The 17598-nt window shown below is 37.7% G+C and overlaps 1 protein-coding gene across 11 annotated transcripts in view; it reads right to left on the bottom strand.

Moving 5' to 3' along the window:
• The window catches only part of NAV3 (neuron navigator 3), a 523919-nt gene that overhangs the window by 117926 nt on the left and 388395 nt on the right, over window positions 1-17598 (bottom strand). For 8 of the 11 annotated variants that reach the window (XM_048934384.1, XM_048934394.1, XM_048934333.1 and 5 more), the window contains 3 exons: window positions 15059-15127; window positions 12283-12422; window positions 4827-5862 (listed from right to left, as the gene is read on the bottom strand). In XM_048934384.1, coding sequence (XP_048790341.1) covers window positions 4827-5862; window positions 12283-12422; window positions 15059-15127 — 1245 coding nt within the window. The remainder of the gene's footprint in view (window positions 1-4826; window positions 5863-12282; window positions 12423-15058; window positions 15128-17598) is intronic. The other 3 variants (XM_048934343.1, XM_048934360.1, XM_048934378.1) reach the window with 2 other exon arrangements.

The raw sequence follows: 17598 nt of genomic DNA, 5'->3' as shown, positions 1-17598 counted from the left end.
AAAGGGAGAAATCTGTATGACATGTAAAAGAATAACTTCAGCTCGTAAATAGTGGGAAACTAAGTAATCAGGCTAATGTTTTAACTTAGTAATCAATTATGTGCTTAAATGATTTATTCCCCTGCTACCCTCCTTTCTACCTTTGAAGCCAACTCCTCTACACTGGAAACTTTTCTTGCACAATTAGTTGAAAATCAAGCATGAGAAAATGGGAGGATTTTTCTAAACACTGATGTTATATGGCAATGTTTAGTGCTACCTATGACTGAGAAATATTGGTAGTGACTGTTGCTTTAATTTCACAGCAGTAGTGTAAATGATAGACATCAACAAAGCACTGCAGTATGAATTTGAGTCATCGTATTTTTAAGAGTTGTAATATGCTTACCAGCACAACCTATTATTAACAAACACAATTATCTGATAAAACATCCTTTAGAAAAAGTTAATTCTAACTCCACAGTCTATGACTTCAAGTCACTAAAAGTGGACACAAATACGGTTTCTACAAGCCCTGCAGGTGCTGTGTTTTCAAGATCTTTGAAGAGTAGTTTAATTATTTCCTTAAGCTGGTACAAAAACATCCTGAAAAAGCAACTGGAATTGAATTTCACTGTGCCTCCAGAAGTGCAACCAGATTATATCCTCCTTTCCATCTGTCATAGCTATGCAGTTCCTATGTGCCCTTGAAGCTATGGTCTGGTAATACAGTTGTTTCAATTATCATATAGGAAAGGAGATGGGAAGATTTTAGTACCTGGTAACGTGTTTCTTTATTATGTTTATTTTCTCTTTGTACAGTGAACACTTTAGTCCTCTCCAAATTATAATTTAGATCAGAGAGGTGGTCTAGAAGCCATCTCATTCAGTGTTCTGCTCAAAACAGACCCAGTCACACGAAGTTGCTCACTGCTTCATTTGATTAAGCCCTTTCTGAGGACAAAGCTTCCACAACCTCTCTGGGCAACCTGATAAATTCTCATCACCTTCATGGTGAAAACATTTTTCTAAGATTGAATCAGTGTTTCCCCTGTTGTAACTTGCGTGCTACCTCTCATTATATCATCCTGCATTTTGAAGAGTCTGTCTCCATCTTCTCTATACTAGGCTGCTGAAATCATCAGCTTCATCCTCTTGCTATTGAAATAGCAATTCTGAGTGGTCTCAATTCAGACAGTACTGAAGGTTCTTTCATATGTGCCCATCATTAACTGACAAATTTACCTGAAATAGTGACATTTAATCAATTCACAACAGGATGATGAGCAGTTGGCTAATTCTCTTCTGCAGCTTCTAAACCTTCAGAATGTAAGGCACTAAATACTTTCTGAGCACTGCAGCCTCTGGGATTTGGGCACTTCAAATTCTGTATTCTAATCAGCAGTTACTACAGGAATCAATAAAATAAAACTAAGTGACAGTTCATGTGATAGAACTTGACGCTTTACTGAAAAAAATTTCCGTTAGTATTTTAGCAAGTCCACAGCAAGTGCTAATTGCAATCCTTTCACATACTTCTTGTGGGTTTGAGATGATTTATGTCAACTAAGCATTTACATTATGGAGTAAGCTAATATTTGCGTTACTACTGGGACTGTTCTGTTTCCCATTTTATTGAAACAAAATAATCTTTCCATAATTTGGAAAAATAGAGCAATAATTGCATACAATAGGCACTTGTTTTTGCAAGAAAATGTTTGAAAGTACCAGTTACATTACACTTCTGAGCAATATATTTGAAAGCTAAGAACTCCTAATACTGAGTAATTAAGCTGTTACTTGATTAAGATTTTAGGACAAAGATTCAGACATTATTTTCAGTTTTGTGTCTTCCTTCCCTGTTTTCAGTATAACCTAGTAAGCACTAAACTTCTGTATTACTCTTCTCCAACTGAAATTTAAGCAACACTAGGAATATGACCAAATTCTACAGCCAGTTTTGATATGAGTCCAACGGATTCTGGCAGATGGTGTAATTTCCATTTTCCTCTAATTCTGTCTGCATGGAAGAATGTGTAATTTAAAGTAGGGGCTGGTTTACTTCAAAAAAATACAATCTCTTACACCCTCCTTTGAGTTGTTTTCCTGCTGCATCTTTCTTATCAAGCTTTCTGGCAAACAAATTACATTTCCTTCAGCCTGTCATAAATCCATTGGACCCTGCAGGCAAGTTCAGAGAGGACATTAAAGGAGATGTAAATAACATATTCACAATAAATAATTACTTTCTGATGAGGATGGAAGAATTTAAATTACATCCATTTAGATTATGTCAATTGCAGTTTTTACTGTTGCTAATCTTTGAAAAGAAGTAATAATCCCGTAAGAATTTCCATGCCATGGTGTTTAAGAGGCATAAATACAATGTGGCATCAGATAGTGACCAAGCACGAAGAGTGCAAATCTGAACAGTGCAATGTATCATTTCAGCACCTACTAGTGAAATAGCCTATTCTATCCCATTGTGCCCATTAGCAGTGAAAATGTTCTATTTGAAGCCATGAGCGGTGATAACTCTTCAAGTACTCAGTATTCACGCTGGTCTCAAAGAAACTCTTTGGAGTAATTCCTTTTACTCACAAATCTACACTAACATCCTCAGAGCTAATAACTGATCATTGCCAAATATACGGAATCCACAGATATCAGTGATAAACCAGAAAAAGCACTTGTCTATTTAGCCTTGTGTTGATAGCCTATACTAACTACGGTAGTGTTTTGCAGTTGGATGAATTCTGCAGGTTTCTGGATAAAATGCATTATCTTTTTTATTAATTTATTTTGAAACATTTTACAAGGACTATAATAGATGTTCACTGAGTCTTGACATTCTTTCTAGCTATAAAAAAGCCTGCTAGTCTGAATGGTAACTATTGTTTATTACCCCACTGATCCATAAAGCTGTTCCAGTAGCCAACAAGTGTACCTGAAAATTCCAGGTATAAATTGTTGACATCACTCAATAAACATTTAGATTTAAAAGCAACAAAATGTAAATATAGTACCCTAGCTTTGTGTACACTTCTACTTGCTGTTTGTCCTCAAAAATAAATCTGCTGACTTCGGAAATATGACTATTTTATCCTTGGTTATATTTATATTCCTCTGTGAAATTGTCGTGTACTATCACAAAGCCCTTGAGAGTTGTAAGGAATGCATTTACTGTGTATTTGTGGGTCAGATTCAGCTTTCAGTTACAGAGATATACATTGAAAAAACCTCATTAAAGTTGGCCTATTACCCTGGGCTCATGGCATTCTGAGATCAGACCTTGGCTCGGAGAAATGTATTTTCATGTGAGATTTAACTTCAAATACAGTCTCTTTTACTGCTTGTCTGAAGCAAATAGAAGATTATTAATACAAAATTTTGCTGGAAGATGCACACTTATATCACCCTTTCAAATTCCAAATACATTTTTCATCATGATGAAGCTTAAAAGAGCAATAAGGTTTCTCCATCATGCAATGAAATGGCATAAATCTGTGACAACACTGCCATTAAGTAACAAAAGCATCTGAAAGCAAAGCATAGCCTCCTTTTCTCTCTCCTTATCTATGCAGTCTAACACATATGTAGGCCATCTTACGTACCACCCTGCAAGTGACTGTCTCACTGCAAATATTCCAGACAGCTATACTGAAACATTGCATATTTAGTACACTCAGTAATACATTTAATTAAAACTCAGGAGGCAACCCACTGCATACTAGAATAAGTGTATCTTATATAATGCTTTTTGCCCCTCCCATGTGATTTTCAGACCTGCTTTTGTTCAGAATTAACTTAAACAGTTTATCACTCATCAAGATTGGTTTTGAAGCTATGTTTAGTTGTATGTAATGATATATATACTCCCTCAGAGCCTACTTCAGCATCTCTTTATTCTTTAGCCAAGATTATCTACAGCAATACTCGCTAACAAAAACTGCCAGTATATTTTGTTTAATAACATATTTGTCATTTTATCAGATGTTAAATTTACCCACAACTGTAGCTGAAGCTCTCCAATAGCTGACATCTGAAATCATTACTCAAAGCTGCCTGCCAGTCTTTCTACACTTACTCTGTCTTCTGGTTTGTATAACAGTGAAATCTCTCATTTTCCTTTGGTTGCTTTACTACATAGCAAAATAAATTCAGACACAGATCAATACATTTAACTGCTCATTCCCCTGTTTCAGAGCCTTGGCCAGCAAAAGATCATGCACCACCACTAAAAATTAACTGCCTCTAAGGAGTTAATCTATATCTAGCTCATGTATAAAAACTAACAGCCAGCAAGCTTTTCTCTCTGCCCAAAATACTGGAATGCTTTCGAACGCTTGCAAAAGTTTGTATATGATTTTTCTTCTAATATCCTACAAGTCATATTCTCTGAAAACGTCAGCAGTTTATTTTAGGATTCTTTTAGCAAATGGTGTATTTTAAGCAAACATTATCAGATATCAGCAAATAAATGTTGAGGTTCTTAAACTGCACACAGGAATATTCTCACTGGAAACCTGACTCAGCCACGACCTTTCAAAAACAGAGCAGGAAACTCATAACGTGACTTGGATTTCCAATCAAAATATCCCAAATTTTAAACGGAAAATATTTGTGATGGAGTGCCTTCATATAAAGTAGAGAATCAGTGTTCCAGGGGGAAATTTTTTGCGAAGGAGTATTACTTAAAACATAATATCAGAAAAACGTGTGATGCTGTGACAGCATGTGGAACCTGGGAGATAAGAAACATGACAGTGTGATAGCTCATTATGTTCTCCATTTTAGCTCTCTTTGCTGAATGGTAACACAAAACCAATTTTCCTGAGTGACCTTACCTATAAATGAAAGGGGCTACTGTGGCAGTATTAGGGTGGCTGTATTGCTGTTGCTGAGGAAGTTGGACAACACCATTCCCCGAGCTTTGGCCGCTGCTTGTTGCTGTGCCTGACAGAGCTGTGGAGGGCCCCGGGGTGAGAGCAGTGCTTGGTTCTTTCCCTTCAGAAAAAGCAAGCCCACAGGAAGGAGAAGCCTTCTCGTTAAGTTGGGACTTAGGTGTTGGTTGGGACTGGTTTCCTTTTGTAGTCCTCAGTTTCTCAGCTTCCTTACTTCCCACACATGCAGATGAAGTACTTTGCTTTGCTGTTGGCACCTTTGATCCAGGTTTTGGGATCCCACTAGAAGATGGTATTAAACTTTCCTTCTTGGCTGTTGCTGTCTTGCTTCCCTTTGGGATTAAGCTTGCAATTTTTGAGCTCTTCTTTGTAGATGTTTCAGTGACCTGGTCCTTCTCTTCCTTGACAGTTTTCTCAGTGCAAACTTTATTTTTGTCCCTGTTCTTTTCCTCTTTGTCCTTTGGCTGTAGCAAAGACTTTTTATTGCTGAGATTTTTGCTTCCAGCTTTTGGAGGAGTTAACTTCGGTGATACTTTAGGACTGCTACTTGTGGAACCACTGCTGTTCATCCCACCACTTAGCACATCCACCTCACCACACTCTGAAAAGGTGTCATCCTCTCTCCCGCTGTCACTGGGCGCTGAGCTCAGCGACAAAGGCGGTCTCAGAGCAGTCCTAGCATTAACCAACTTGAATTTTTCCAGCATAGATTTTTGTCCAGATGAAGGGGGCTTCACACCTTCAGTAGGGGGTGGCTTAAGCCTGTCTGAGGATGGAGTAGGGGAGGTTGCAGGACTGGGCTGCTTCACGGATAGCATGGTCGAGGTCGCGCTGTGTTTGACATTCATGGATTTGCTGCGCCAAGGCTTGCTGGCACTTGGAGAGGGTATGGCAGAGACCTGCTGCTGCCCAGTGCTGGTGGGATGCTGCACATTTCCATTCATGCCTGCAGATGGGTGAGGGCCTTTTGGTGAATCTGCTTAAAAAACAGAAAGAATGACAATGGTACAATTATTCTCTCATCATCTCCTGCCTAAAGGTAACAGCATACCCCCCAGCATAAAAAGCACAATCACATAAAAACTTTCACAAATCAAGGTAAATGTGATTTCTAATAAATATATTTTGCATGTGTACAGAGCACACACGAATATATGATCAAAATGCCTTTTTTCCCACCATTATGGTGTTGCACAATACTTCCTGCTATGACCTCAAGCATGCCTGAAGATGCCTGACTTGTAACCATCCCATTATACAAATTAAACCTTCCAATGTAAAGATTTTATCTTTAATAAGTTGTTTAAAAAAAAAATTTCAATCAGTTTCTCATAATAAAAAAATCTGAAAGGCCAAAGGAAAAAAGAATGCTACAAACATTGGAAGAAAGCAAAACAAAACAAAACAAAACAACCACAAAAAAAAAACTGAGAAAGATGGTATTTTTGGTGTTTATCTAAATATATATATCATAGAAGCGTAGAATCATAGAATTGCTCAGGTTGGAAAAGCCCTTCAAGATCATCAAGTCCAACCACAACCTAACCAAACTACCCTAACTAACAACCCTCCACTAAATCATGTCCCTGAGCACCACATCCAAATGGTTTTTAAACACATTCAGAGATGGTGACTCAACCACCTCCCTGTGGAGCCTATTCCAGCGTTTAACAAGCCTTTCTGTAAAGAACTGTTTCTTGATATCCAACCTAAACTTACCCTGGTGCAACTTGAGGCCATTTCCCCTCATCCTGTCATCAGTGAGAAGAGACCAACCCTGCTCTCGCTGTAAGCACCTTTCAGATATTGGAAGACAGCAATAAGGTCTCCCCTCAGCCTACTTTTCCCCAGACTAAACAGCCCCAGCTCCTTCAGTTGTTACTTATAGGGCATATTCTCCAAGCCCCTCACAAGCCTTGTTGCCCTTCTTTGGACCTGCTCCAGCACCTCAATGTCCTTTCTGTACTGGGGTGCTGAAAACTGAACACAGTACTCGAGGTGAGGCCTCACCAGTGCCGAGTACAGGGGCAGGATGACTTTCCTAGTCCTGCTCACCTTAAGATGAGACTACAAAACATGTAACAGAAATATAGTTCATATAGTAGAAAAACTATGCTTGATATTTCACTTACACAAGAGGACAAAGTTATACCCTGTGGCTCCCCTGTCTAAATAATACAGCAGATGAAGACAGAAAGGACATATCTGCCTCCAGCACAGTTTGAAGCTGTGTGCAATTTCCATTTTTTCAGTCTCAGCCCTTAGGCCATAGTATGGATTAGACTACCCACCTAGAAGTCTTAAGGTCAATAATACAGGAAAAGGGGGATTTTGAGCATCTTGGGAGAAGAATTGTTTTTTTCTTTAACAAATAGAATGCACACATAACAAAATGTACTCATCTAAGCACAATAATTATTAACACAATAGAAATGTAACAGCCCCTACTTATTAACACTATTGCCAATTGCACTCCAGAAAGCCAATCAGTTCCACCTTCCATAGATGTCTTAAATGCCATTTGCCTGGAGTATTTCATGTGCACAGAAGGTTTCAAGAATATTTTGAATGCTGGGTCCAGTTGATTGGCAATAAAACATTAACTGACATGAGTGGCCTCAGAGCATTTTTTGGGAGAAGTGAGGTGATGGCTTATTTCTCTGGCTCCAGGCAGCATCATGCATACAGAGATGTGCTGCTGCAGAACTGTTCCCCACTCCACCACCAAGGCAGGAACTGTGGCTGGGCCCCTGATATTTTCTGGTGAGCCTCAGATCCTGGAACAGAGCCTGGGGCGAACAACAGCTGTTACATATTAATACAGCCCTCAGGCTTCCTTAATTTATATCAGGGAACAGCCCTATGGCTGATAGCCTAGGACTGGGTGTGCATGAGGACCTTCCTGCACATATGCATTGCCTTCCACGAAACATGCCTTCATTGCACAGGAGGATTGGGGTATTTAGCTATCCCAGTGGTACTGCAGTTGAAAATTCACCTAAAGTATGTGCAAAATTAATGAAGAATAGATGTAACAATCTGAGCACAGCAGGATGTCACTGAATTTTCTTGAATTAATTCTGTTATACTTGTCTGGCTTCAGGCTGTTAGTTTTACCGAAAAAGAAAGCATCCTGATTCTAAAGAAGACTACAAGCACTGCCATATTTCCTGCTATATAATATTGAACTAATGGGGAAAAAAATGTAAAAAGAGAAGTATTCGCTATTTCACCACCAGCTTGTTCTGCCACATATGTAACACACACAGATTCCAGAACCACTGATTTTTATTTGATCCCTATGTCACAAACCATAAACAGCATCAAAAGGTACAAACAGAGAACTTGCCTTTTATATTAAATCTGAAGTTTCCACTGCACGCTATCAAGAAATAGAGAGAATTTGCCTGTAGTTAATGATGTGGAATAGAAAGATTTATCCACTCCTAGTCCAAATGTATGACTTGAAGCTGTACATCCTTCATTGCTTTCTGAGCAATTGGATTTAGCTCTAGCTGCTCATTGTATGAAATCTGTCCCCACCTTGTGGTGCTTTTGTACTATAAACTAGGACAAAATTTTCATATTTATATACACTAAATTTTACAAGCAGATGGGCTTCTTGTATAGGTTCCCATTCCTTTATTATTGAAAGGCATAATCAAGTTCTGGTGAAAACAATCCTGCATTCTGCTTGGGAGCTTTGTGCTGCAGGGCTCAGCTCAATCTCCTTTGGGAAAGCATAACTTCAGCCTCTTAGGTGTGCACTGCAGAAAGTGAAATTGGCTCCAGAACCCAATATACAGTCCTTCTCATCTGCTTTCTCATCAGTGATCTTTGCTATATTCGGTGCTAGTAGGGAAGACGGGCTCTGAGAAAACAGCTCCCAGATGCAGCATAGCCAGGCAGTGATTTTCCAGATATACTGGAGCAGGCATAGAGTTTCCAGCAGGCTTATTAATAATGCTATGCCAGGTGCCCAGATCATAGCATTCAATGTTATTCACTCACACCAGAAAGGTTAACCGAAAATGGAAAAGCTGTAAGGGATAGCTGTAAGGATGCCTGACAGAATGGGAGCTCTGTGTAGTGATTTCAGCCAGTTCAGCTATCACGTTCCAACCAGAGAAAGCAGCCACCTCTTATCAGAACAGGAGGATAACACCACCAGGGATCACTGGTGGCATACGTGCACCAGAGCACATGTTAACAAATTGGCAGTGGGTGCACATACTGACCACAGAATAATGATCTGCAGCCATCAGAAAATGGAGATCTAGAGCAGCATTTCCTAGAGTCCTTATGAACAAAATAATTAGAAAAGCATTGAAATTGATTTAGGACAATATATAAACAACACTTTATGTTGTAAAGGTAGGCAATTATTTTGGTGACATAAAGGTCCTTATTAGTATTCAGAGACAGTGTTCCTAAGCTCTGAAGTGTAAATATTTGTAGGTTTGGTTTTTTTAAAGTTAAATTTGCCTTTAATTATTTTGCTGTTATTCTCAAAATGTTGTGCCTTATTACCTATGTGAACCATTAGTTTCTTCAAAGAGTTTTATTTTCCCAGTTTTCTTTTCCTCTGTATTTCACTAAATCCAAAGGACATAGATGTGGTGTCACCTGAATAACTTCTTTGCAACCCATCCTAAAGCTGTAAAGTCCAGGGCAAGAAAAAGACTCAAAGTTCCACTCCAAAGTTTCTGCACATGACATCTTCATCATTTTGGTGCATCTTTTATTTATTTATTTTTTCCCTTGGATTTGATCACTATAACATAATGTTACCTATATCATGGCAATGCATTATGTCCATGAGTGAAAATTGGACTGTTCTGAATGAGCAGCAAAACCGCTTTCACTAAAGGGGACTTTGGCTTTCATATGGTATAAACTACGTACTAAGCAACATTCAGAAGAGATAACATTAAATAACCTACTAAATAATGACACATTACATAGCAGACACTTATTACATCTTATTCTGGACCACTTTAACTCTCCTTTATGTCTATGCCTGTATATCCTTTCCTTACTGTGACTGAGCTGAAAACTGCGTAATAGGAGAACAAATTTCAAGTATTACTTATAATTGGATCAAAAAACTCTTATGCTGTACATCTTTTCTAAGACCTCTTTATAGCACATACAGGAAGATGTACAGCAGCAAAAAAAAAAAAAAAAAAAAGCAGTATCAAAAGTGGTCTGACCTTGAAGAGGTTTGTATATTCTCAGTTCTATTACCTATTTGCATAATGCATGGCATCCCCTTTTCTGCTTCAGTTTATGCAGCCCTAATGAAGAATCAGTTATTTGCTATACGATCAAAGTCTCAGAAATTAGTGTATGTGGACTGTATGTCCGTTACAACCTGCTGAAGTTGTCTTTCTGCAAGCATCAAGAGGCAAAAATTAAAATAATAGGCTTACTGTGTGTGCTGGAATGTAAGGAAAGATAATTTTTTCAAGGTATAGTGCCACTTTTTTTTAAAGAGACATTTGTTATTATTAGTACTGCTACTGTGAGGGTTCAGGTTTGTCTCAGAAAAAAATTCTTCAGAAACACAGAACACTCTCAAGTACTCAAAAATTAATAAAACTTGGAAGTTTCATTGTAACATTTTTTAAAAATAGCCATTATAATCATTTTATTTTTAAAATATCATGCTACAACTACTTTTCTAGTTAGGCAAAGAAGTAGTTTAGTGAATTGAAATACCGATTCCCATGTGTTCTGTCAGTGTATTATAAAAGAAAAAACAACAGATAGCTATCCTCGCATTTTTTCCTCACAGTCATTTTCTCTAGCATTTTCTTTATACACATATTGTAAAACCTGTATTCAGCTTATATTTGCATGAAAAATCAATATTCCTCCATCTGTTTTGCTGTTTTTTCAAAGGAAGAAAAGAAAGCAGATAGAAACATCTAATATGCAATACTTAATTTAGTTACGCAACATTATATTTTCTATATCCTGTAAAAAGAACTGGATGCTTTTTATACAAACAAAGCCACCCTTATCTTCTTGCTAGTGATGACTTCACTAAAAACCTCATCAATGTTCTCATTCCCTGCTGTGAAGAAATGAGTAAGCAAAGAAATCCATCATGCAAAAAGCCATGAAAATGTGCAATGCCATGTAAACCTTAGCAGTTCAAAGACAGTTTTCAACTAATGAACCAAGAGCAATCATAGCAACAAGCATACCAAACCTTGAATCATTTCACTCTTTCACATATTTCAATAGAAAATTATGTCAACATTACAAAGTAATTCTAAAACCTGAACTTGCTGTACATACCTTCACTCAAGCGGCCACATCTCCTACTTCATAACTTCACTATCGTATTTGTGAACTGTCTGCTCAGTTTATTCTCTGATCTCTTTTTAGTTTTAGTCTGTATGTCTTGCAATAAACAAGTCCTTAATAAAATAAACTGCACTACAGAGCTAACTAAAGCATTCAACTGATAGTAAAAGTAAAAAAGTAACTATTGAAAGAATGGTTTTATATCTTCAGATACAGCTAGGGGCAAACTGTGTTCATCAGAATTTTATAAAAAAAAATCTGGATAGCTGCCTGTTGCTTGGATGAAGAACATTCACTGCATACTTGTTCCTCCCACAGACCCCAAGGATGCAAATGGGTACTATGTATATTGTATCATTTTCAACTGTATTCTAACCCAGAGATATGAATAAAATGTTGTTCATTACACAGAGGGAGAAAGAAGGGGAGGACTGGATTAGTTACACAACTCAGAAGGCTGAATTTTTACATTATTATTTCTGAGATAAAGCCTGAAGAGGCACATTTTCCAGGAAAACAGCATCAGAGGACCGATGAAATGGAAGGACTAAGGGAAGTTTGTTTGCAAAACAGACAATCATGCTTAAAGAAGGCAATAAAACATGACCATTGAATTCAAATCCCTGCCAAATTTCATTACATTTGACCTAATTTCCAATTCTCTGTTCAGTCTGACATAGGGTCCTGAAACAATAGACATATGTGATATTCTTGTGTATATGTAACATTCATCTCCTTTAGATGCTCTCATGAAAAACACGGCAGCCCTCCTATGGTATGAGTGGACTTGAACATGGACCAAGATTATAGGCAAGCAATATGGATTTATTTTCCCTTCAGAAGTATCACTCGAGGACCTTTCTATCAAAGAGGGATGAAATACTCAGAAATATCTTGAAAGGTTTCCATTCTTAAATTCTACCCCAACTCAATCACAAGTCCTAATTCAGAGGGCTGACTCCATGGTGCTTCCTCCACAAGTCTAAAAATTATATTTATTTCTTTGACCCTTGTGGATAGGAGCTATTTTTTTTTCATTGTGTATTACTTCCGTAGAGTAAGTTGTCTAACTTTAATCACTTACCTTTTTCATTTCCATTTGCATATTGTGGAGGCTTGTTTTTGTCAATGCTGTTAAAGCTCTGGCTTCTCCGATTTAAATTGGAAGCTCCCTGAACTTTGGTACTGCTGCCTGCAGCTGGCACTCTTGAGGGTCCTGGAAGCCTAGAAGTAGAATCAGAAACTGGTTTGTTGTGTGCAATGTGACATATAGAAGAGGCGGTATGCAAATATCAGACCAGAACTCAAAACCAATGACCAAAACCAATGATTTTATGTAAGCAACAATAAACAGGAGGATTCAAATTGGGTAGACTCAACAAATGAAAATAAAAGCTTATCTTTATGCACACAGAAGAGAAAAAAAGATGCTTTCTAGATTCGCAAGACATGTAAGAAGATGCTTTGCATTTGCCATTAACATTGCTGAAACAGATTCACCTTAAAAGACCATTAAAGCGCAGCATCAACTTGTATTTAAGTAAGTTACTTTTCAAGAGTAAATTTTACAGTAATTGATTAAAACACAACAATATATAACTGAAACATATTTCATTTGTCTAACTGTACTCAATACTCCACAGCTGCGTTTAACACAAAAGCTGATATTTCAGTTTTCTTATTTGGTTATTTTCCAGAAGACTATTGTCCTTAGCAATTCTACCTCTTCAGGCTTGTAATTTCAAATAAGAGTATTGAAAATAAATGTTTCACCTAAACACTACAGAAGAATGCATGCCTTTTTGATACAAGTACACAATGTAGGTTATGCAGTTCGATTGTTAGTGTTTGCTGCCACCATCTGAACCTTACAGGGTGGCTATGCAAACGAAAAAATGCAGACTGATATCCCAAGTGTAAGCAAATGTAAGCTTGCACTGTTTTCTGTCTGAATCTGCTCTCTGATGAAAGATTCTGTAACACATCCTTGCATCAAACTTTCTGCAGCATCTTTGCGGGTCACTCCACTTCTTTCCACTTTGGTTCTCTGACAGACAAAATGAAATGCTTAAATTGGAAAGACACTTTTTCCATAGGAGAAGAATATCTATCTTGCGTTTTTCATTTATTGCAATGATATGATGATTTTAATAATGTCAATGCAAATTAAGTCAGATGTATTTAATTATGCTACACTATATGATGAAATAACAGCATGAGAAGGGAGAAAAACATCACAGTACAATGAATTACAAAATGCTAGATTTCTTGTAAACTTTTTATGTTGACTATTCTAGTGTAACAGAAAGGTTCAAATTTTGTTTTCATGAGCAGACACGTGTAAACAGCTCCATGTTGTCTTCCTTTACCAATTTAAGCCTCAGAGAGCTAATCCATCCGTTATTTTTACGGCTCCTCCTGGCCGCCAGCCTGCCCTGCTTGTCTGTGCCAAGCCTGCAGCAGACTGTCTCTGCTCTGCAGCTGTACGCGTGCTAACCTTTACTGTGACCCATGAATTCTAGTGATCTTCTGCTCCCTGAAGAATGCACTAAAACAAACTTAAAAATCCATTTGCTCCTTCTCATTACCCTAATTTGACAGGCAATGAGAGCCCCGAGATCATTTGTCAAAGGTAATGAAAAAAGCAATGAAAAGGCATGTGCAACACTGGAAACTCATCTGTTCTGTTAAAATATAAAATATGCATATATTCTGCATGCCAGAATTCAAGAACTTGCCACAGTAAGCACGTTATACATGAGGTCATTTGCTCTACACACTTTCCAGTTTACCTCATATGCTGTCTCTTTTAATTGAATTCAGGTTTTAAATTGCTCTTGCAGAATCATGTTAAGCAGCTAAGGAAATGCAAAGAGGAGAATAACAAATAAGGGACAAGTCACATACCTCTGAACAGGCTTCGGAAACACTGCCACAGATTTAAAGTATTAGACATTAAACTGTTAACCCCAACATGTTGAATGCAGACAAGACAGGAGCATCAGCAGTAAGGAAAACAGAAGACCTATAAATGCAGGTGCAAAGCAACTGGACTGTGGTATAGCTCACTTCAAGCTATCGCCAGCAACTCAAACCATGTTAGTACGCTATGCTGCAAAATGAAATCTTTATTGTAGATTATGCAACTTATAGTTCATTGTTCTCACCAATGAACTGTCCAGCAAAAGTATGATTAATGAACACATTAATTGCACGCCACAAAAAAAGAATAAGCTTTAGATCTCAGCTTCTTTCTTCTGCAACCCGGCTCGTAGATTTTAGTGCTCGTGGTGCTCATAGTGCTATAAGTATAGGTGAGAACAGAATCAGGGCAGCTGTGTCAAATTCACAAGCAAAACAAAGCATTTTGCTGACAGGGACTGTGTTGGGCCTACACTTGAAGGAGCAGAACTCTTGAAAGTGCTTTTTACTGCCCTGTTTTGCTTCTGCATGAACTTGGCTCTATGAACCTCTCAGGTAGGTTCCTGATACATATGAAACATCTACTGGGAACTGGGATGGCTCCCAAACTTTTTTTGCTTATGACTGAAGTATGAATTTGAGCTACAGAATAAAGAGCACTAAAATCACCAACTAACCCTCCACCTGGTATTTTACATGCAGGATACAAAGATGCAGGATACATATAAACCAGAAATATTACTAATAAACAGTACAGATCAGCTCCTTCCAGTCCATACAAGGCTTTCCTATTGTAAAGCTCATTGATGCAAAGTTTGCACGCATAACATCAATACACATTGATTAATGCCCACTTATGTCCAAAGGATAAAATACCAATGGACACTGACTCGCTTGAGTATCGCTAACAAGCAATAAATTAGAGATATTTAACTGACCTAGAAGCCTTTTTTTGACTGGTTGCAATTCCACTGTGATTAGACTGAGTTGCATATCTGGCTGTGAGACTGTATGAGAAGAAACAGAGAAATTGAATTAAAGAATTTCTTTGAACATGTATAGAAAGAACACACTTATCAGCAAACTATGAGTTAATGAATGTAAATTGAACATGGAGAGAAAATACAAATCAACTGGCAAAAATATGAAGTAATGCAACATGCAGATTTTTATGAAAGATGCAACGCACAGATTATGAAATAATGGTATTGCTATAACTTGTCTTATTTTCTAGAAATTATTTTAGAAATTGACAGTTTGGGCACAGTGACTGAACACTAGCTCTGCTATGTAAAGAGCACTTCAACACTTTATGCCTGTGCTTTTTCCCCCACAAAAAGTACAAAAGATGAATATACACCTATCAGCCCCCCTAGCAAACTGAGATTGCAGGTAGGAAGAGATTTGCTGTTCCAGACCCAGTGGGGACTCAGAAGAATTTCTACTAAAGAAAGGTAACCCTCATGACAGTAGAGCTGTATAGAAAGAGAATTCCATCATAATTTTCTTTATTGATGGCAGCACAGTTCATGTATACGATGCATTACTGAGGCACTGAATCAGGGGCTCCATTAGGAAAGCCAACACGTGTACTCAGATTCACTGTTAAATTTCATAGGAAAATGCACCTTAGTCTATTAAGACATCCAAGTAGTTTATCTACAAATGCTGTGCTTCAGGGCTAAAAACTATACATTCCTTTAAACATTCTGCAACGTATCTTTACTAAATAGCAGATTGATAACTGCTACTGTTTCAACCATTTGCACAGGGGGGATATCAAAGCTATGGCCGAGATAAGGCCTCCTGCCAAGTAATTTCAGATACAATAAGCAGGTGCACCATGTGGGACCCATATAGCCTAAGGGAAGAGTCAAATGCCATCACAAAATCAAATTCCTTGCATTCTTCAGAAAGGGATAGAGAACTGAGTAAGCAGAAGCTCTGACAATCATAGTCTCTTACAGTTCTGCATATTCCTAACTATTCTGAGTAGTGATAAAACCAGTGTTTAGTTCCACCTTGACAGACTGGCAGAATTTACAGGAAATGCCTAGTGACACTGATTTTACCAGAACATTAAGAAATTTCTGCTGGCCCAATGAGGTAGATAGGCTCAGCGTAGAACAGAGGGGAAGGGTTCTCACAGGAGAAAAATATTCCCACACAGGCATGGCTGCTCTGAAGAAAAGCACAGGAAAGGCACAAATAAAGGGACAAAGTGACACTTCAATGTGCTGCATGATTACTTTACTGTTACTTTATGAGCTTATACCACAGTAAAGGGTCCAACACTGCTTCTATGCCTCCCAGTTACAAAATGCACATGCTCATAATGAAAAATAAAAGGGAGACTACTTCAGTGTTAAGAGAGTAAAACCAAATCGTTCAACATATAAAAGCACCATTCAATTCTCTAAACATCTAACTTCATAGTAATGCCGACAAAGTGCTCTTTCACATGACTATAACTTTTGTGGGAATTGTAAAAAAATATAAGAATATCATCATAATTACAGTATATATTTTTTCTATGTATAGTCCTTAGTACATCACTTTGTATTTCATTTGCAGCCATTTTTTTCTTAATGCCTAGACATATAATGAAAATCTGATACATGATGCTTTACTGAAGTTGTTAAAATTGTGTTTAAATTACTAGCTCATCTTTTGATAAGTTCTTCCACTTGTGTTTTTTTTTTGTCTACATACTAAACACTAAAATGAAGAAACCTAGCAATGGTTAACCACTTATCTGCAATGACTAAACTCAGAAGTTTGTGGGAAAAATGGAACATCAAATTAAACCTTAGAGCATTTATGCTGTAGAAGTTACAATGATACACAGTACAATCAACATGGACAGTGAGCTGGAAAAGCAGAATGAATAGGATGCATCTTAACCACTGGCTGAAGAGCTGAAAGTTCTGCCTTGTCATGGTGCTTGGTAGCTTTTCTAACTTGAAGTGTTACTCCAGTGGAGCTGGAATCTACTCAAATCACTCAAACTCAGTTGCTGAGTTACTGATAAGCCAGTCCACAGAGTGACAGAACATTTTATTTTGTTTTCTTTTAATAAGTAAATGAAGCATCTATCTGGAAATGATTGCTGGAAAAACTTCTTTCCTCTCAAGCCTGTTTGCTGGGATTCCATCCACTAGCAAATTCAAGAATCTTTCTGTAGACCATATTCAATTTTTCCAGACAGTACTGACAGGAATGGATAGATTTGTCAACACAGTATCTAAGCATTGTGACTGTCTAAATTTATTTTTCAAAGCAACGTGTCAAATGAAAAAGAGAATTTTAGCAGCTCATAAAATAACTGTATCAAGCACCTAAGTATTTTGGTTCTTCCTTCTCCACTAGCACTTGATGCGCTGAACACACTGAAGCTCTGCACAGATGTCTGTTTTCCAATGGCTGTCCCCTCTGTTACAAATGTGAACTGCAACATTTCTAAAGTCCAGCCACGCCA

This window comes from Lagopus muta, chromosome 1, assembly GCF_023343835.1.
Source record: "Lagopus muta isolate bLagMut1 chromosome 1, bLagMut1 primary, whole genome shotgun sequence".
Taxonomy (NCBI): Eukaryota; Metazoa; Chordata; class Aves; order Galliformes; family Phasianidae; genus Lagopus; species Lagopus muta.
This window is presented reverse-complemented; position numbering and strand designations above follow the sequence as displayed.